This window comes from Neovison vison, chromosome 13 (genome assembly GCF_020171115.1).
Source record: "Neovison vison isolate M4711 chromosome 13, ASM_NN_V1, whole genome shotgun sequence".
NCBI classification, from domain to species: Eukaryota; Metazoa; Chordata; class Mammalia; order Carnivora; family Mustelidae; genus Neogale; species Neogale vison.
Window position 1 is genome coordinate 66,011,415 of NC_058103.1, and position 16,711 is coordinate 66,028,125.

The 16,711-nt window shown below is 35.9% G+C and overlaps 1 protein-coding gene across 6 annotated transcripts in view; it reads left to right on the top strand.

The window, feature by feature from the left end:
* Positions 1 to 16,711, top strand: part of HECTD1 (HECT domain E3 ubiquitin protein ligase 1) — a 96,000-nt gene that overhangs the window by 53,721 nt on the left and 25,568 nt on the right. For 4 of the 6 annotated variants that reach the window (XM_044230492.1, XM_044230493.1, XM_044230494.1 and 1 more), the window contains 11 exons: positions 343 to 477; positions 1,244 to 1,390; positions 2,658 to 2,752; positions 3,732 to 3,837; positions 7,385 to 7,519; positions 8,441 to 8,580; positions 8,856 to 9,179; positions 10,834 to 11,000; positions 11,092 to 11,268; positions 14,555 to 15,391; positions 16,080 to 16,301. In XM_044230492.1, coding sequence (XP_044086427.1) covers positions 343 to 477; positions 1,244 to 1,390; positions 2,658 to 2,752; positions 3,732 to 3,837; positions 7,385 to 7,519; positions 8,441 to 8,580; positions 8,856 to 9,179; positions 10,834 to 11,000; positions 11,092 to 11,268; positions 14,555 to 15,391; positions 16,080 to 16,301 — 2,485 coding nt within the window. The remainder of the gene's footprint in view (positions 1 to 342; positions 478 to 1,243; positions 1,391 to 2,657; positions 2,753 to 3,731; positions 3,838 to 7,384; positions 7,520 to 8,440; positions 8,581 to 8,855; positions 9,180 to 10,833; positions 11,001 to 11,091; positions 11,269 to 14,554; positions 15,392 to 16,079; positions 16,302 to 16,711) is intronic. The other 2 variants (XM_044230495.1, XM_044230497.1) reach the window with 2 other exon arrangements.

Sequence of the window (16,711 nt, forward strand, 5' to 3'; positions counted from 1 at the left end):
CTCACTTTAATTAGGTTACTTTTATTTAAAAAAAGCAAAGTTAATTTTTTACAAGTTGTTAAAGTTTATTTAAATGAAATAAGCTCCTCTTTGGCATATGAATACAAAGTTTAAACAACCAAAAATTAAGGTTATGAGTTATTTTATTTGATATTGCTTAAATCTGCTAGAGTACTTTTTCACCTGTTAGAACCTTTGACATGTATGAGTAGAAGTAGTAGCATTTCTTGGAAGTTGGTAATGAAACAAAAAATTTAAAAGTTGCACATTTATATGTAGGTAGAAGAGATTTGTTCAAACTGTTAACTGTGAGAATTCATATTTGCAATTTTAATTTGGTAGGTACGAACTATGGCCCGAGATTTATATGACGACCACTTTAAAGCTGTGGAAAGCATGCCTCGTGGAGTAGTGGTAACACTCAGAAACATAGCAACTCAGTTAGAGTCATCTTGGGAACTTCATACAAATAGACAAGTATGTTAATTCAGCCTCTTGGTTTTATGACACACATTGATCTTGGTTTAGTTTTTCCCCCTTTACCCTTATATTCTGGGTAATGATTAGGGGTCAGCAAATTACCACCTATGGGCTAAATTAGGCCTGCCACCTATTTTTATATGGCTTTGTAAGAATGGTTTTTATATTTTTAAATGGTTGAAAACAAATCAGAAGTAAGAGTAGTATTTTCTGATACATGAAAATTACACAAAAATGTAATGATAGTGTCCAAAAGTAGTTTTATTGCTCACAGCCATACTCACTCTTTTATCTGTTGTCTGTGACTGCTTTGGTCGTGTGGCTGCAGGGCAGAGTTGAATAGGTGTGACAGAGGCCATATAGCCTGTAAAGCCCCAAATACTTCTAATTGTTCCTTTATAAAATGTTTTGTGCACTGGGCGCCTGGTGACTCAGTCGGTTATGCGTCCTGACTCTTGATTTTGGTTCAGGTCATGATCTCAGGGTTATGAGATTGAACCCTATATTGGCCTCTGCGCTCAGCCTGGAGCCTGCTTAAGATTTTCTCTTTCCCTCTCCCTCTGCCTCTCTTTATGCCTTCCCTCTCTTAAAAAAAAATTGTTTTCTGACCCTGGCAGAGATATAATTTACATTAATAATTTGAACTCCCTATTCTTATTTAATATCTGACTTATTTTCTTGATAATTGATGTGATAAATTAAGAATATTAAGACCTGTTTTTTGGTCATTTTTGTCTTCATTAAATTTTTTTTTTTTTTTTAGTGTATTGAGAGTGAGAACACTTGGAGAGATTTAATGAAGACAGCCTTAGAAAATCTAATTGTACTTTTGAAGGATGAAAACACAATTTCACCATATGAAATGTGTAGTAGTGGATTGGTGCAAGCACTGCTTACTGTTTTAAACAATGTAAGTTTACGAAATAGTACAAAACAGACTATAATACTTCTAACAATTATTTGTAGCTACATTTTTGGCAGAGCATTCGTTTTATCAAGAAATATTTTAAAACTGAGGTAATAAATGTTAATACCTAAAATTTCTCCGGCTTTTCCTTTATGTTGTATCATTAGTTTGAGCCAGTTGAATTAATTAATTGAGTCTATTTTGATTTTTCAGTTTTTGTTTTGTCAAGAAATGTTTTGTTTCTTTTGTCAAGAAATTTTTTGTTGTATTTGTTTTGTCAAGAAATATTTAAAAACTGAGGTAATAAATGTTAATATTTATAATTTCTCTGGTCTCTTCTTTATGTTATATCATTAGTTTGAGCCAGTTGAATTCTATAATTGAGTCTATTTAGGTTTTTGAGTTTCCCAATTACAATTTATTCTAGATTTTTTTGACAAAACACTTTGGCCTAAGTTTTAACATTATTCACTGCTCTGATTTCTTCATAAAATGAAGTTATTCTATAGACCTTCTTAAGACCTTAAATTATATGCATAAAATTAATTTATGAGCCATGACTGTTTAGGAAGTTACTGTGACTGTTTGACAAGTATTTGCTAATAATGTTCTGTTTCTCGTCAACTTAGTCTACCTTTAGTATCTCTTAATTGTGATGAAAATCTTTATTTTAATGAATCATACCATATGTACTTATTATAACCAATTCTAACAAAAATATAAAAAGTGAAAGTTTTCTTCTATTTTAGTTCTACTTCCCACTTTAATTTTTGCTCTTACTGTATGTGGTAATAAACTCTTAAAATTCACTTTAACTTCTGTAAGTTGTGTATTCACTTCATCACTTCATTCACTTCAGTTTTACCACTTGCATAATTTCCATTTATGGAACTTAATATTTACATTATCTATCTTAGTGATATTTGTGAAATCATTGTTTTGGTGTACCAGTTATTTTTCCTAATACTGTTGAAATGGAAAATGTTCATTTGAAAATAATCTGATATCACCTTGCATACTACACTTTGGGAAAAGCTGACTAGCACATTCTATACAGGAAGTAAAAAAAAAAGAAAAGTCTATGTTAGCTGTGGTGTACTAGTTATATAGTAAAAAGAATTTTAATTGAAAGAAAAGAATGATTTCACTTAGATTATATTGGTAATATTTTGTAATAATATATTAATATTTATCTTTGTAGTGTGTTTGATAAATTTTGGTAACAGCCTTAAAATGTTTTTTTTTTTTGTACCTTTTTAATTTTTTTTAGAGCATGGATTTAGATATGAAACAAGATTGTAGTCAACTGGTAGAAAGAATAAATGTTTTCAAAACAGCTTTTAGTGAAAATGAAGATGATGAAAGGTAAATCACTAAATTTCTTTTAATGTTTACAATGTTTGAAAGTTGGTATACTTTAAAATTGTCTAATATAGTGCTCATACACAAAATAGGAACTTTTAAATTCAGTGATCAAAGTAGCTTTATATTTTAAATGTATAATAGGAAAGGCTTTTTAAAGCATTTTTTTTTTTTTAAATATGTTATTTATTTACTTGAGAGACAAAGAGAGCATGAGCAGGGTGAGGGGCAGAGGGAGAAGCAGACACCCTGTTGAGCAGGGAGCCTGATGTAGGATTTGATCCCAGGACTCTGGGATCGTGACCCAGCTGAGCCACCCAGGCGCCCCTGGAAACATCCTTTTACATAAATTCCTTTAAGTGGCATTACTGAGTTAAAGGTTGTAGGTGATCTTAAAAGTTTCTTGATAAAAATTGTCAAGTTACTTTCTAGAACCATTATACCAGCATTACCTTGCCAGCAAATAATACGATTTTCAAAACTTTGCTGTTTTATATATTTTATAGGTATCAAATTTTAAGTAATAAAATTATTTAAACTTAAAAAAAGATTTATTTATTTATTTGTCAGAGAGAGAGAGAGTGCATGTACACAAGCAGGGGAGGGGCAAGCAGAGGGAGAAGCAGGCTCTTCTCTCAGACTCCCTGCTGAGCAGAGAGCCTGATGTGGGGCTTCATTCATCCCAGGAGCTGGGATCAGGACTTGAGCCACCCAGGCATCCCATAATTGTTTAAACTTTAAAAAATAAATTTTTTGTCTACTTTGAATGCAGTTGATAAAAGTCTTATAAGTAAAATGAAATACTTTATTCTTGAGTGAAGGAAATTGAGTTGTGAGAGTATTTTTATTTGCACATACAAAATTAAACTTCTCTTTGCACTCATAAAGAAAGTAGGGGTCTTTATGAGGTTGGTAAACACAGTTTCTGTATGAATTTGGTTATAAAATTATATAAATGCTCTTCATTATTTTTTCTTTGTAGTCGACCAGCAGTTGCATTAATTCGGAAGTTAATAGCTGTACTAGAGTCTATTGAACGTCTACCTCTCCATTTATATGATACACCTGGATCCACATATAACCTGCAGGTAATCATGAAAAATGTAGTCACTATTGCTTAATATGTTTAGGAGTAGTCTTTTACTTTGCTTAAGAAAACAAAAATAAGAACAAACTTAGTGGGGCGCCTGGGTGGTTCAGTGGGTTGGGGCCTCTGCCTCGGCTCAGGTCATGATCCCGGGGTCCTGGGATCGAGCCCCGCGTCGGGCTTTCTGCTCAGCGGGGAGCCTGCTTCCTCCTCTCTCTCTGCCTAGTTGTGATCTCTGTCTGTCAAATAAATTAAAAAAAAACCTTTAAAAAAAAAAAAAAAGAACAAACTTTGTTTCACATTGTTTTAAGTTAACAATTCCGCTTACTCATTAAAGACTGTAATCCTAATGCCATTTGATTATTTTTAATAACTCTTGAATTATTAATATTTCAACTTTTTAAAAATCAAATCACTGTGGGTTTTTAATAAATATTTTAAAGTAGTAAATCATTTGGTTGAGGGTAAGTGGAAGAAGATGCTTTATCAGTGGAAAAGGCAGGAAAAAAGAAATGGGTCCTTTTGTTCTAGAATTATGAGTTAAGTCCTTTGGTCTCTATGGGTATCAGTAGATGAGAAAGTATAAAAATATTTTAAGGACAATTTGTTTTTCTTGCTTTATGTCATTTGGTAAAGCCAGGTGGCCTTCCTTACCTGTTCCTATTGATTATTTAGGAAATCTTGTGTTTTATAAGAATCTTGTTTTTTTCCTAAATGTTTGGGTTAGCATTTACATTCATTTATTCTTGTATTCTTTTGTTAGCAGCTGGTATCCAAATGTGAATAGACAGAATAAATATTCTTTGTATGACTATCCCAATACAGATCTTTATTATATCTTTTGTAGGTTACCTTAGTTTTCTTTACACGTCATTTTGCCTGAATTTTGCCTTTATCCAGTATTGGACTGCATGGAATAGTTTATTTTAAATAGAGTCTTTACTAAGTGACTAAGAATTTGTATTTGCCAAAACAATGGTTATTCAAGGCAAGCCATACCCCCCAAATATCCAAATGTTACCAAAGCCACTAGATTCCCAGACTAGAGAAGTTGTCCAGGGAGTTAAAGTATTTAGTTTGCTTGATATGGAATTATATATAACATGATGTTGAGATCTACTTTGTGTTTCATTTTGGATTGAATAATGAAGAGGAGCAAGGGCTTTTTGGTACATTCCTCCCTTTTTTTTCTTAAATATTTTATTTATTAAGCAATCATTATGCCAAATGTGGGGTTCCAAGTTACAACCCCAAGATCGAGTCACATGGTCTACTAACTGAGTCATCTAGGCACCCCAGCACATCCTTTTTAAGGCTCTGTCCTTTTTTAGACTCTATCCTTTTTTTTTTTTTTTTTAAAGATTTTATTTATTTATTTGACAGAGAGAGATCACAAGTAGGCAGAGAGGCAGGCAGAGAGAGAGAGAGAGAGGAGGAAGCAGGCTCCCTGCTGAGCAGAGAGCCTGATGTGGGACTCGATCCCAGGACGCTGAGATCATGACCTGAGCCGAAGGCAGCGGCTTAACCCACTGAGCCACCCAGGCGCCCATTTTTTTAAGATTTTTATTTATTTGTGGGGCACCTAGGTGACTCAGTTGTTAAGTGTCTGCCTTCGGCTCAAGTCATGATCCCAGGGTCCTGGGATCAAGCCCTGCATCAGGCTCCCTGCAGCAGGGAGCCTGCTTCCCCCTCTCTTATTCCCCCTGTTCGTGTTCCCTATCTCACTGGCTCTCTCTCTGTCAAATAAATAAAGTCTTTTTAAAAAGAAAGATTTTTATTTATTTGAGAGAGACAGAGCATGTGCAAGGGAGGGAAGAACCCTGGAATCATGAGTGAGCTAAAGGCAGCTGCTTAACCAACTGACCCACCCAGGCACCCCAAGGCTTTATCCTTGTGAAGTGAAGGATGCAGAGGTAAGTCTCAATGACTGGAAATTCCCCCGCTTGTACGGTCCTAGGAGCATCAACATCTTTTATTATGCACTTCCCATTTTAGGAGGCTGTGCAAGAAGGCTGGTAATGTACCCTCTGGTAGTTCTGTAGTTTAAACTGTTACCCACATGCCCATATAAATATTTGATTATGTATCTATAGGAATTAGTGAAGATTTTTTTTTTTTAATATTTTATTTATTTATTTGACAGACAGAGATCACAAGTAGGCAGAGAGGCAGGCAGAGAGGAGGAAGCAGGCTCCCTGCGGAGCACAGAGCCCGATGTGGGGCTCGATCCCAGGACTCTGGGATCATGACCTGAGCCAAAGGCAGGGGCTTTAACCCACTGAGCCACCCAGGCGCCCCGGAATTAGTGAAGATTTAAACAGTAATGAAAACCACCTAAAATTGCTAGTTTCATACTTGTTTAATAAAATGGATTGGATTGGAAGCTATCTTGTATTTTTATTTTATTTTATTTTTAAAAGATCTTATTTATTTGACACAGAGACAGAACACAAGCAGGGAAAGCAGCAGGCAGAAGGAGAGGGAGAAGCAGCCTCCTTGCTGAGCAGGGAGCCCGACTGGGGGCTCGATCCCAGGACTCTGGGATCATAACCTGATGAGCAGATGCTTAATCAACTGAGCCATCCAGGCGCCCTGTCTTGTGTTTTTAAAAGTTTATTAGCAGTAGTGGAGCCTGGCTTTCTCAGTTGGTAGAGCCTGCGACTCGATCTTAGGGTTGTAAGTTTGAGCCCCATATTGGGCATAAAGCCTACCTAAAAAGTTGATTAGCCTTAGATTATTTAATATATTCTGTCTTTAAGGGAATAAATTAGGGGCTGCTGGGTGTCTCAGTTGGTTAAGTGCCTGCCTTTGTCTTTGGTCATGATCCCAGGGTCCTGGGATCCAGTCTGCCATCAGGCTCCCTGCTCAGTGGGCAGCCTGCTTCTCTCTCTGCCTGCCACTCCCCCTGCTTGTATTATCTCTCTATGACAAATAATAAAATCTTAAAAAAAAAAAAAAAGAATGATTAAAAAAATAAAGGAATGAATTAGCTTAATAATGAGCTATTCTTCATAACTTTCCTGGAAATTGAAACTTGTAAGGAATATAGTACTTCTGTTACCGTGTTTTACGATTTCTTTAAACCATGTGTATAAGTACATTGTTAACTTTCTTTCTTGAAAGCCATTATCACTTATTCAGTGGTCCTTTTAAATTTTATTTACTTATAAAGATTTTATTTATTTATTTGAGAGAGAGAGAGAGAGAGAGAGAGAGGAAGAACTGAGGGAGGAGCAGAGGGAGAGGGACAAGCAGACTCTGTACTGAGCATGGAGCTTGATGTTGTACTTGATCTTATAACACTGAGATCATTCCCTGAGCTGAAATCAAGAGACGGACAGTTAACTGACTAAGCCACCCAGGTGCCCCCAGTGGTCCTTTGTTTTTCTTTAAAAAAAAAAAAAGAAAAGAAAACAGTCATTGGTCCTTCTTCTAGGGTTATACTATAACTTATAATTTTCAATTACTATTGAGAATGTTTTTCATTTTTATAGTTCTAAGGGAAAAACAAGGTACTTTCTGAAGCAGTCTTATCATTTTTTGCACAGATACTTACAAGAAGATTAAGATTTCGGTTGGAACGTGCACCTGGTGAAACTGCTTTGATAGACAGGACTGGCAGGATGTTGAAGATGGAACCCCTGGCTACAGTTGAATCTCTGGAACAGTATCTCTTAAAAATGGTGAGTTTCTGGCAAGGCCGTGGTGAAATAGGCATTCTCTGCTATGGGGTTTAACCCTTTAGAAAAGAAGTTGCAGAAATACATATGCAGAGTTATGTTATGGTAATGCACTTTGACCTTGTAATTCCATTTTTTTGTACTCTATTTTAAGAAAATAATCTTTATGCACTATAAATGCTTTCTTCATTAAGAGGTTATTAGAGACATTTGTGATACTAAAGTCATAACCTTAATGCTAGTCAATAAGATGTCTATCAAGCTGATAATTATTTCCATTAATTTGAATATTATGTAGCTATTAAAATGTATAAAGACCAATATGGAAAAAAAAATTTGGTACAGTATGATCAGATGTTGTTTTACCTTGTCTGTTGAAATAATGGAGTAAACAAATATTCTATGATATTAATAGTTGATATTTTGGTTGTAGAAATTTGAGTATTTCTGGGTTTCTTTTCCCACAGATATTCTTTTTTTAAAAAAAGATTTACTTATTTGTGAGAGAGTGCATGTGCGGTGGGGAGGAGGCAGAGGGAGAAGAAGAGAGAGAATCTTAAGCAGCCACCTTGCTGAGCATGGAGCCCACTGTAGGATTTTCCCCATTAGTCTTTAATGAGTAATTGCTGGGATAAAATAAGTAAAATTGGGGCACCTGGGTGGCTCATTTGGTTAAGAGACTGCCTTCAGCCCAGGTCATGATCTCAGGGTCCTGGGACTGAGCCCTACATTGAGCTCCCTGCTCAGTGGGGAGTCTGCTTATTCCTCTGCACCCCCCTCCCCACCCCATCCCTGCCGTGCTCCCTCTCTCATAGGTAAATAAACTCAAAAAAGTAAGTCACATTAAAGGAGAGGGAAAAGTGGGCAGTGCATTTGAAAATAGCATTATTAAGGTGAGTGTCTTCCATATTCTCTTTGGTATAGGTAGCAAAGCAGTGGTACGATTTTGACCGATCTTCATTTGTCTTTGTTCGGAAATTAAGAGAAGGCCAAAATTTTATATTTCGGCACCAGCATGATTTTGATGAAAATGGAATCATTTATTGGATTGGGACAAATGCGAAGTAAGTCATGCTCTTTAATGTAGAGTGAGAATATTCACCTGGAAAAAGAATTCTAGATGGTAGAATAAAATTATTAACCACTCTGAGTATCTTACACTTTAAGGAATTTTGTCTTATAGCTTAAACATAAGACTATCTCAGTTTATTTTTATGAGGAAAAAATAAATTGTCAATTTTAGAATTTTAAAAAATACGATTTTATGTGGAAAACTGGTATGAATATATTGCAGTTATTTTAATAGTGTTAACTGCTAATTTTTTTTTGTTTTATTTAGAACCGCATATGAATGGGTAAATCCAGCTGCTTATGGACTTGTAGTAGTAACATCATCAGAAGGAAGAAATCTACCATATGGCCGCTTAGAAGACATACTAAGTCGTGATAATTCAGCTTTAAATTGCCATAGCAATGACGATAAGAATGCCTGGTTTGCCATAGATCTGGGTCTCTGGGTGATACCATCAGCATATACACTTCGTCATGCTCGTGGTTATGGAAGGTCTGCCCTGAGAAATTGGGTTTTCCAGGTATCCAAAGATGGACAGAACTGGACTTCTTTGTATACCCATGTTGATGACTGCAGTCTCAATGAACCAGGGTTAGTTGAGGAGTCTTTGCAAATTGAAAAACTGAGTAAAGAGCTTTGTTTATTTTTATGACTGTATGCTCTTAGATCTCTCTTCTTTGTGAAATATTAAAGCAAGTTTCTCTTTTTAAAACTATCACTGGAGGGATGCCTGAGTGGCTCAGTTGGTTAAGTGGCTGCCTTGGGCTTAGGTCATGATCCCTACTAGGAAGAAGTAGGCTCCTTCCACAGTAGGAAGCCTACTTCTTCCTCTCCCTCTGCATGCCACTCCCCTGCTTCTGCACTCTGACAAATAAATAAAATCTTAAAAAAAAAATCATTTGGTACTATAATTTAGGTATTAAATGATAATTTTACCAAAACTTTTTTTTTAAGATTTTTTTTTTTAAGGTTTTTATTTATTTGTCAGAAAGAGAGAGCAAGCACAGGCAGGCAGAATGGCAGGCAGAGGCAGAGGAAGAAGCAGGCTCCCTGCGGAGCAAGTAGCCTGATGTGGGACTCGATCCCAGGATGCTGGGATCATGACTCGAGCTAAAGGCAGACCCTTAACCAATTGAGCCACCTAGGAGTCCCCCCCCCCTCTTTTTTTTAAAGATTTTATTTATTTATTTGACAGAGATCACAAGTAGACAGAGAGGCAGACAGAGAGGCGGGGGGGAAGCAGGCTCCCCACCAAGCAGAGAGCCCGACACCGGGCTTGATCCCAGGACTCTGAGATCACGACCTGAGCCGAATATAGTATACTAATAAAAACAAAAAATGGAATTAGTTTTTTACTGAACTTTACATATATATACGTGACATATGTGTATATTCTACAGATTAACGGTAGTTATTGCTGCTTAAAGAAATATGGCTAACTTTTAAATTTTTCTTATTTTTATATTCTTTTTCTAAATTTTATATATTGGTCATATATCTATATTTTAAAAACAAAGTATTGTATTCCTTTTTAAAAACTTTATTTGAGAGAGAGTGTGCATGCAGAAGGGGCAGAGAGAACAGGAGAGGGAGGAGTCCATGCTGAACACGGGGGTCATTGCTGCCAATCTCATGCCCTGAGATAACAACCTGAACTGAAACCAGAAGTCTGACACTCAACCAACTGAGTTGAGTCCCCCAAAAGTACTGTATTTCAAAAAATCTTAGTCCTGCTAAATTTTAGTAGAACAGTGTGGCACATTTTGAGAGAATATAGGGCATAGAGATAAATTACTTTCTGCATTTCATGTAGTATGGAGAGAACTCCTTAATATTTGAATTTATAGATAATATTTTCAGGCTTTAAATTTAATAATATATTATTTTAAACTTTGTAAGAATTTTAAAAAATCTTTTTCATCCTAGGCATATTTGTTACTCTTAAAATTTCTTGTCTTATTTCTTGTCTTCATTTCTTTTTATTGATCATAAATCATTTAAAGTTATGAGACATTAATCGTACACATTTAAACATTTCATTTTTAACTTAATTTCTTGATGTCTGATTTTCTCCTTTGATATCTTGATTTTTACGTAACAAACTGTGGAATTCAGTAACAGACTGAATGTGGAAGTTTGTTTATTTTTTCTGTTGGTCTCTATTATGTAAAAAATCTTCCCCACCTTAAACATCCTTTTCATCTGTTTTAAAACATTACACCATTTTTTCCTAACACATTCACAGGTCAACAGCAACCTGGCCTCTTGATCCACCAAAGGATGAGAAACAAGGTTGGCGACATGTGAGAATTAAACAGATGGGGAAGAATGCTAGTGGACAAACCCACTACCTGTCACTCTCTGGATTTGAACTTTATGGCACTGTAAATGGAGTATGTGAAGATCAGCTAGGTAAAGAGATGAAGCTGGGTTTTAACTTACTGAACCAGTTCTCTTTAATAAAATGTGACCTGTTTATATTTCTTGAATTTCTACTTTACAGGGAAAGCAGCTAAGGAAGCAGAAGCTAATCTTAGAAGACAGAGACGTCTAGTTCGCTCCCAGGTTCTGAAATACATGGTTCCAGGGGCTCGTGTGATTAGAGGCCTTGATTGGAAATGGAGAGATCAGGATGGCAGCCCACAAGGAGAAGGTACCGTCACAGGGGAACTGCATAATGGTGAGTAGGTGCTTAGCATTTTAGTGTAGGAATGGAGTACTTAAATAACAAAGTATTTTTCATTATTTTGGGATAGTTTACAAATTGTATAAATGTCCCAGCACTCTATAGAACTATATTGATTTCACACTAAAAATGGAAAATCATTTATTTAGAATTAAGGAAAAATTTTAATTTCTGTTTTGATTTAGAACTTATTGCTAGTATTCTAAAATGATTAATAAGTTAGTATAAGTTGACTAAAGACACGTTTTCTGCTGCTTTTTTTGGTCTATTAGTCATAAGTTTTCATTGATCTTTGATTTCTTAGGCTTTTCTTGTTAGCGTGATAGGAATGAGGCAGTAATTTTTTATTTTATAAGTCATGTATAAGAAAAAACATTAACATTTTTAGCAACTGTTTTTAAATAAAGCATAGATAAAGCATTGTAGCCTTTTTGTTTATTATTAGGTTTTAAAATAACATTCCTAACGTTTCTCAGTCTATCAGCTTTTCTTTGGATTTTAAACTTTGATATTTTATAAGGTAAGGGTTATTGTTTAAATCAAATTCATACCCACTTGGTAAATTGATCTTAAATTCCCAGAAGCAACTTAAAATGCCTAGAGTTTTTTCTTAATAAGTACTCAAAAGGTTGATTTATTCGTAAATGACTTGCCTATCCAGTAGTGTGTTCTTAAGAATTTTGCTTGGCATTAAGAACAAAAAGGAGTAAAATGTTCATATTCTTAACTTAAACGAGATATCTGAAGGTGACAGTGCTTAGGAGAGTGACTAATACTTAGTATCTTGATATATTCATGTTCTACGTGATATAGGCATTTATTTACCTAAATACATTCTTGATTTTATGGTTTTTGAGATTCTTTCCTTGTATCATCTTACTACTTAATGCATTTTTTAAAAAAGATTTTATTTATTTATTAGAGTGAGAGAGAGAGCATGAGCAGGGGGTAGGAGCAGAAACAAAGGGAGAGGCAGACTTCTCGCTGAGCGGGGGAGCCCAGTGTGGGACTCAGTCCCAGGACCTTGGGATTATGACCTGAGCAGAAGGCAGACACTTAACCAACTGAGCCACCCAAGGGACCTACTTAATCCATTTCTGTTCAGTTATACTGTAACTGCAAATTGTTGTCATTATAGCAGGTTTACAGTGAATGAGCAAAGTTATAACTGCCCACATTCATAAAAACCAATAATGTTGAGAGGACAGTAGTACCATTCAACCCAGAAATTTTAAATGTTTTTAGACCTCTTAATGATACTTAGTTAATATTCTAAATTGTTTGTTTTGGCTTTTAAATGTGTGGACTAGTTAGGAGTATATGAATGCAGTTTGTTTTTCTCAGGCTGGAGTCAGCTGAAGTGACTGCCTAGGAAAATGGGAATCTTAATTTTAGAATTTAGTATAAGAAAAGTTTTTTTGGCTGACTGGATTAGTGTAGAGTTTCAGCTGACCAAGTTGGCTGGTCATATTGAGTCTTATATTGAAACCATTATGTTAGCAGAAGTGCTTAGCTTTCAAATAGTAAACCAACCATTTCTTTTTCTTTCTTTCTTTTTTAAAATTTTTAACATTTTACTTTTAAGTACTCTCTGTACCTAATGTAGGGCTTGAACTCACAACCCCAAGATAAAGAATCATACACTCCACTGACTAAACCAACCATTTCTTTTGGTGGGGAGGGGCACAGGGAGAGGGAGAGAATCTTAGGCAGGCTCCACATCCAGTGTGGAGCCTGATGTGGAGCTTGATTTCATAACCCTGAGATCACAACCTGACCTAAAATCAAGAGTTGGGTACTTAACTGAGCCACCTGGGTGCCCCAAATATCTTTCCTTTCTAAAGAATCTATGTGTCAGTGGAAATACTCTTTCAAACCCCCATCTATTCCACAAAAATGAGTCCCTACCGTGTACTGTTATTTTTGGTAAATTGTTAGATTTCATGTAAACAAAAAAGTATAACTTCCTGCCTTCTGAGTGAGACAAATGAACATACATTTACAGATGATTGCTATGAAATAAATAAATTATCAGCATATTTTTGGGCCAATTAATGCACTATAATGCTATTTTTATTTGGAATTGGTAGATGTTTTTGAGCCTCTCCTTTATTCACTATTCCGTGCTGCAGAAGAGATGGTTAAATGTTGGTTCTTCCAAACTTATTTCAGTATATGGAATAAATGGGAGCAATTGAAATTTCATCAGAACCAGATTATGTAGATTTGGGGCTGTTAGTTTTTCTCTCATAGAACTCCTATGCAGATAATCCCCACAGGTGATTCAGTATTACTTATACCTCTCTGAGCCTCATCATAAACATATATGAATTTGTTACGTGTGTGTGGTTGTGTGCGCATGCATGGGAGTACTTGCGTGTATGGGTGAAGTACTTTAAGACTTTAGAAAAACTTAAACATGTTGTTCTTTTATGTGTTGTGTTTTCCCTGAAGTAGTTAGCTGATAACACTAAACTAAGATTGTAAAATTTTCATTATTTTCCATTCTGCTAGGCAATTTGTTTTACTGCTTTTGGAATTTAATTACTTTTTTTAAAAAGAACAAGTATTGTTTTACAAGTGCAAGTCAATATACATTGAATATCATGTTCATTAGTTCTTTGCACATTATTAGCTTTAGCTTATAGGTTCTAATAAAGAGCCTAGCAATATTTTAAAAAATTTGTGTTTAGAATTTTCTGTGCTTATTCAAATATATTAAACTTAATCATAAGAAAACCAAGTAACCACTGAACTTTGAGAACACAACCGAAATGCTAACTTAGTGTTATTTGAGCTGGTGACCTAAAATTTGTATAGTAATATATGAATATTTTGTTTGTCAATTATTAGAATTTAGCCCAAACATAAAAATTAATGATAGGTCAGAACTTTCTTCTAAAAAGAACATTTGACCACGTAATCACATTTAGCAATTAAAAAACCTTTTATTTAGATATCATCTGTACTTAACTGAAGGTGTAGTATATCACCATTTGTATCAGTCTTTTTACAGTTTTTAATAGTTCTTCCCCTTAAAAGACACCCCAATAGATGTAAACATGACCCTTACGTTGTTTTCAGATATCAGCAGAGCATGCAGTTCAGAAATAAGAGAAATAAAAGGAAGAACTTAATTTTAGTTGGCAGACCTTAAGTGGCTATAGAAATTCAGAGAAGTACAGCAGTGATGAAAAGCTGATCCCATATTGTGGAGCTACTGTCTGACACGCTCCTCTCTGCTTTCTGCTGGGTCTCACAAACTCCTGTCCCTTTCCAGGCTGGATTGATGTCACCTGGGATGCTGGTGGCTCAAACTCTTACCGTATGGGCGCAGAAGGAAAATTTGACCTCAAGCTTGCACCAGGGTACGACCCTGATACAGTGGCATCACCCAAACCTGTTTCATCCACTGTTTCAGGCACAACGCAATCATGGAGCAGCTTGGTGAAAAACAACTGTCCAGACAAGACCTCTGCTGCTGCAGGCTCCTCAAGTAGAAAAGGAAGCAGCAGTTCTGTGTGTAGCGTGGCCAGTAGCAGCGACATCAGCTTGGGTTCGACCAAAACGGAACGGAGATCAGAAATTGTAATGGAACACAGTATAGTTTCAGGAGCTGATGTCCATGAACCAATTGTTGTTCTTTCATCTGCTGAAAACGTCCCTCAAACAGAAGTAGGGTCATCTTCCAGTGCAAGCACCAGCACCTTAACAGCGGAAACGGGAAGTGAAAATGCCGAAAGAAAGTTAGGCCCCGATAGTTCTGTTCGCACTCCTGGGGAGTCTAGTGCAATATCCATGGGAATTGTTAGTGTTAGCTCTCCTGATGTTAGTTCAGTGTCTGAGTTAACTAATAAAGAAGCAGCTTCACAACGGCCCCTTAGCTCTTCAGCAAGTAACAGACTGTCAGTGAGTTCTTTGTTGGCTGCTGGGGCCCCTATGAGCTCTAGTGCAAGTGTACCTAATCTGTCCTCAAGAGAAACATCTAGCTTGGAGAGTTTTGTAAGGAGAGTGGCAAACATAGCACGGACTAATGCCACGAACAACATGAATCTAAGCCGAAGCAGCAGTGATAACAACACTAATACTTTGGGGAGGAATGTGATGAGCACAGCAAGTAAGTGAGCTTTTCCTTATGGAACCCAATGGTTTTTCCACTCGGAGGGATGTACAGTAGGGTTTCTTGTTCAGTGGGTTCTGGCTGCAGTCTTTAACTAGATTGTTAACCGTGTTACATACAACTACGTCAGATTTAGCACTTCAGGAATCTGCAGTTCTATAGAATCATGATCTCTTAAGAATTCAGATCAGGTGTGATAAAGAACCTCTTAATCCAGAAGGATAAAACAGTAACACACTTCTGTTTTTCACTCTTCTAAAATAATTGTTAAGTTCAGCTGCATGAGGATAATAGATGACTATTAAATATTGTTATTGTCAATTGAAATCAGAGCATCACACTTGTTTAACTTTTTCTTAGGTCCTAAATTGATACTAGCTTCTGGAACGTGTTTAATTCTAACGTAAGCTAATGGGTTAAAGTAATTCCTTTGGAAAATGTCATTGGGAATTAGTTCATTGCCTGTTTTGGGTTTTTAAAAAAGCGAGGCTTAATTTTTTGGAAAAATAACAGTGCTATACAAACATGGATTCCTAGTTGGATTTCAGTTGGGTTCCCAAAGTTGTTGCTTTTCAGCCTTTTAATAATTAGTGTTTCATGATCTCATTCTAAATATATAACCTAGTTTTTCTTAGGTTTATACAATCCCACCAGTTGTACTGATTTGCTTCATTTTTATCTTTAGCTTCTCCTCTTATGGGTGCTCAGAGTTTTCCCAATTTGACCACACCTGGTACCACATCAACAGTGACAATGTCAACATCCAGTGTGACTAGCAGCAGCAATGTAGCCACAGCAACAACAGTTTTATCAGTTGGTCAGTCCTTAAGTAATACTTTAACTACCAGCCTCACATCAACCTCCAGTGAGAGTGACACAGGTCAGGAAGCAGAATATTCCTTATATGGTAAGTTATAGTTTAAAATACTTAGGTATTTGTGTAGTGATGCTTTTAGTATGTTTTCCTGCTGTGTTGTTTTTAACTGTCAATTAGAAAATAATTTTCCACTCTTAATTAAAGATATGGCATCTTCATATAAGATGAAAGAACTCTGTGCTATGGGGGACATTAAATTATCTGATCATAAGCGGACATCTAGGAACTTTTGTGTCCTCCTTTTTTACCTTTTGTGCACTTATGAAGTTTTATTAGACTATATTTGACATCTTTATCAGAAAAGTGTAAGAGATTAATAAGCTTTGTGAAGTTATATTCTTTGTATACTATAATGTAAGGGGAAAAACACTCCCCCTGTGTATCTCCTCTCTTGTACACTCTGTTCACAGAACACTTCACTGCTAACACCACTGATTACC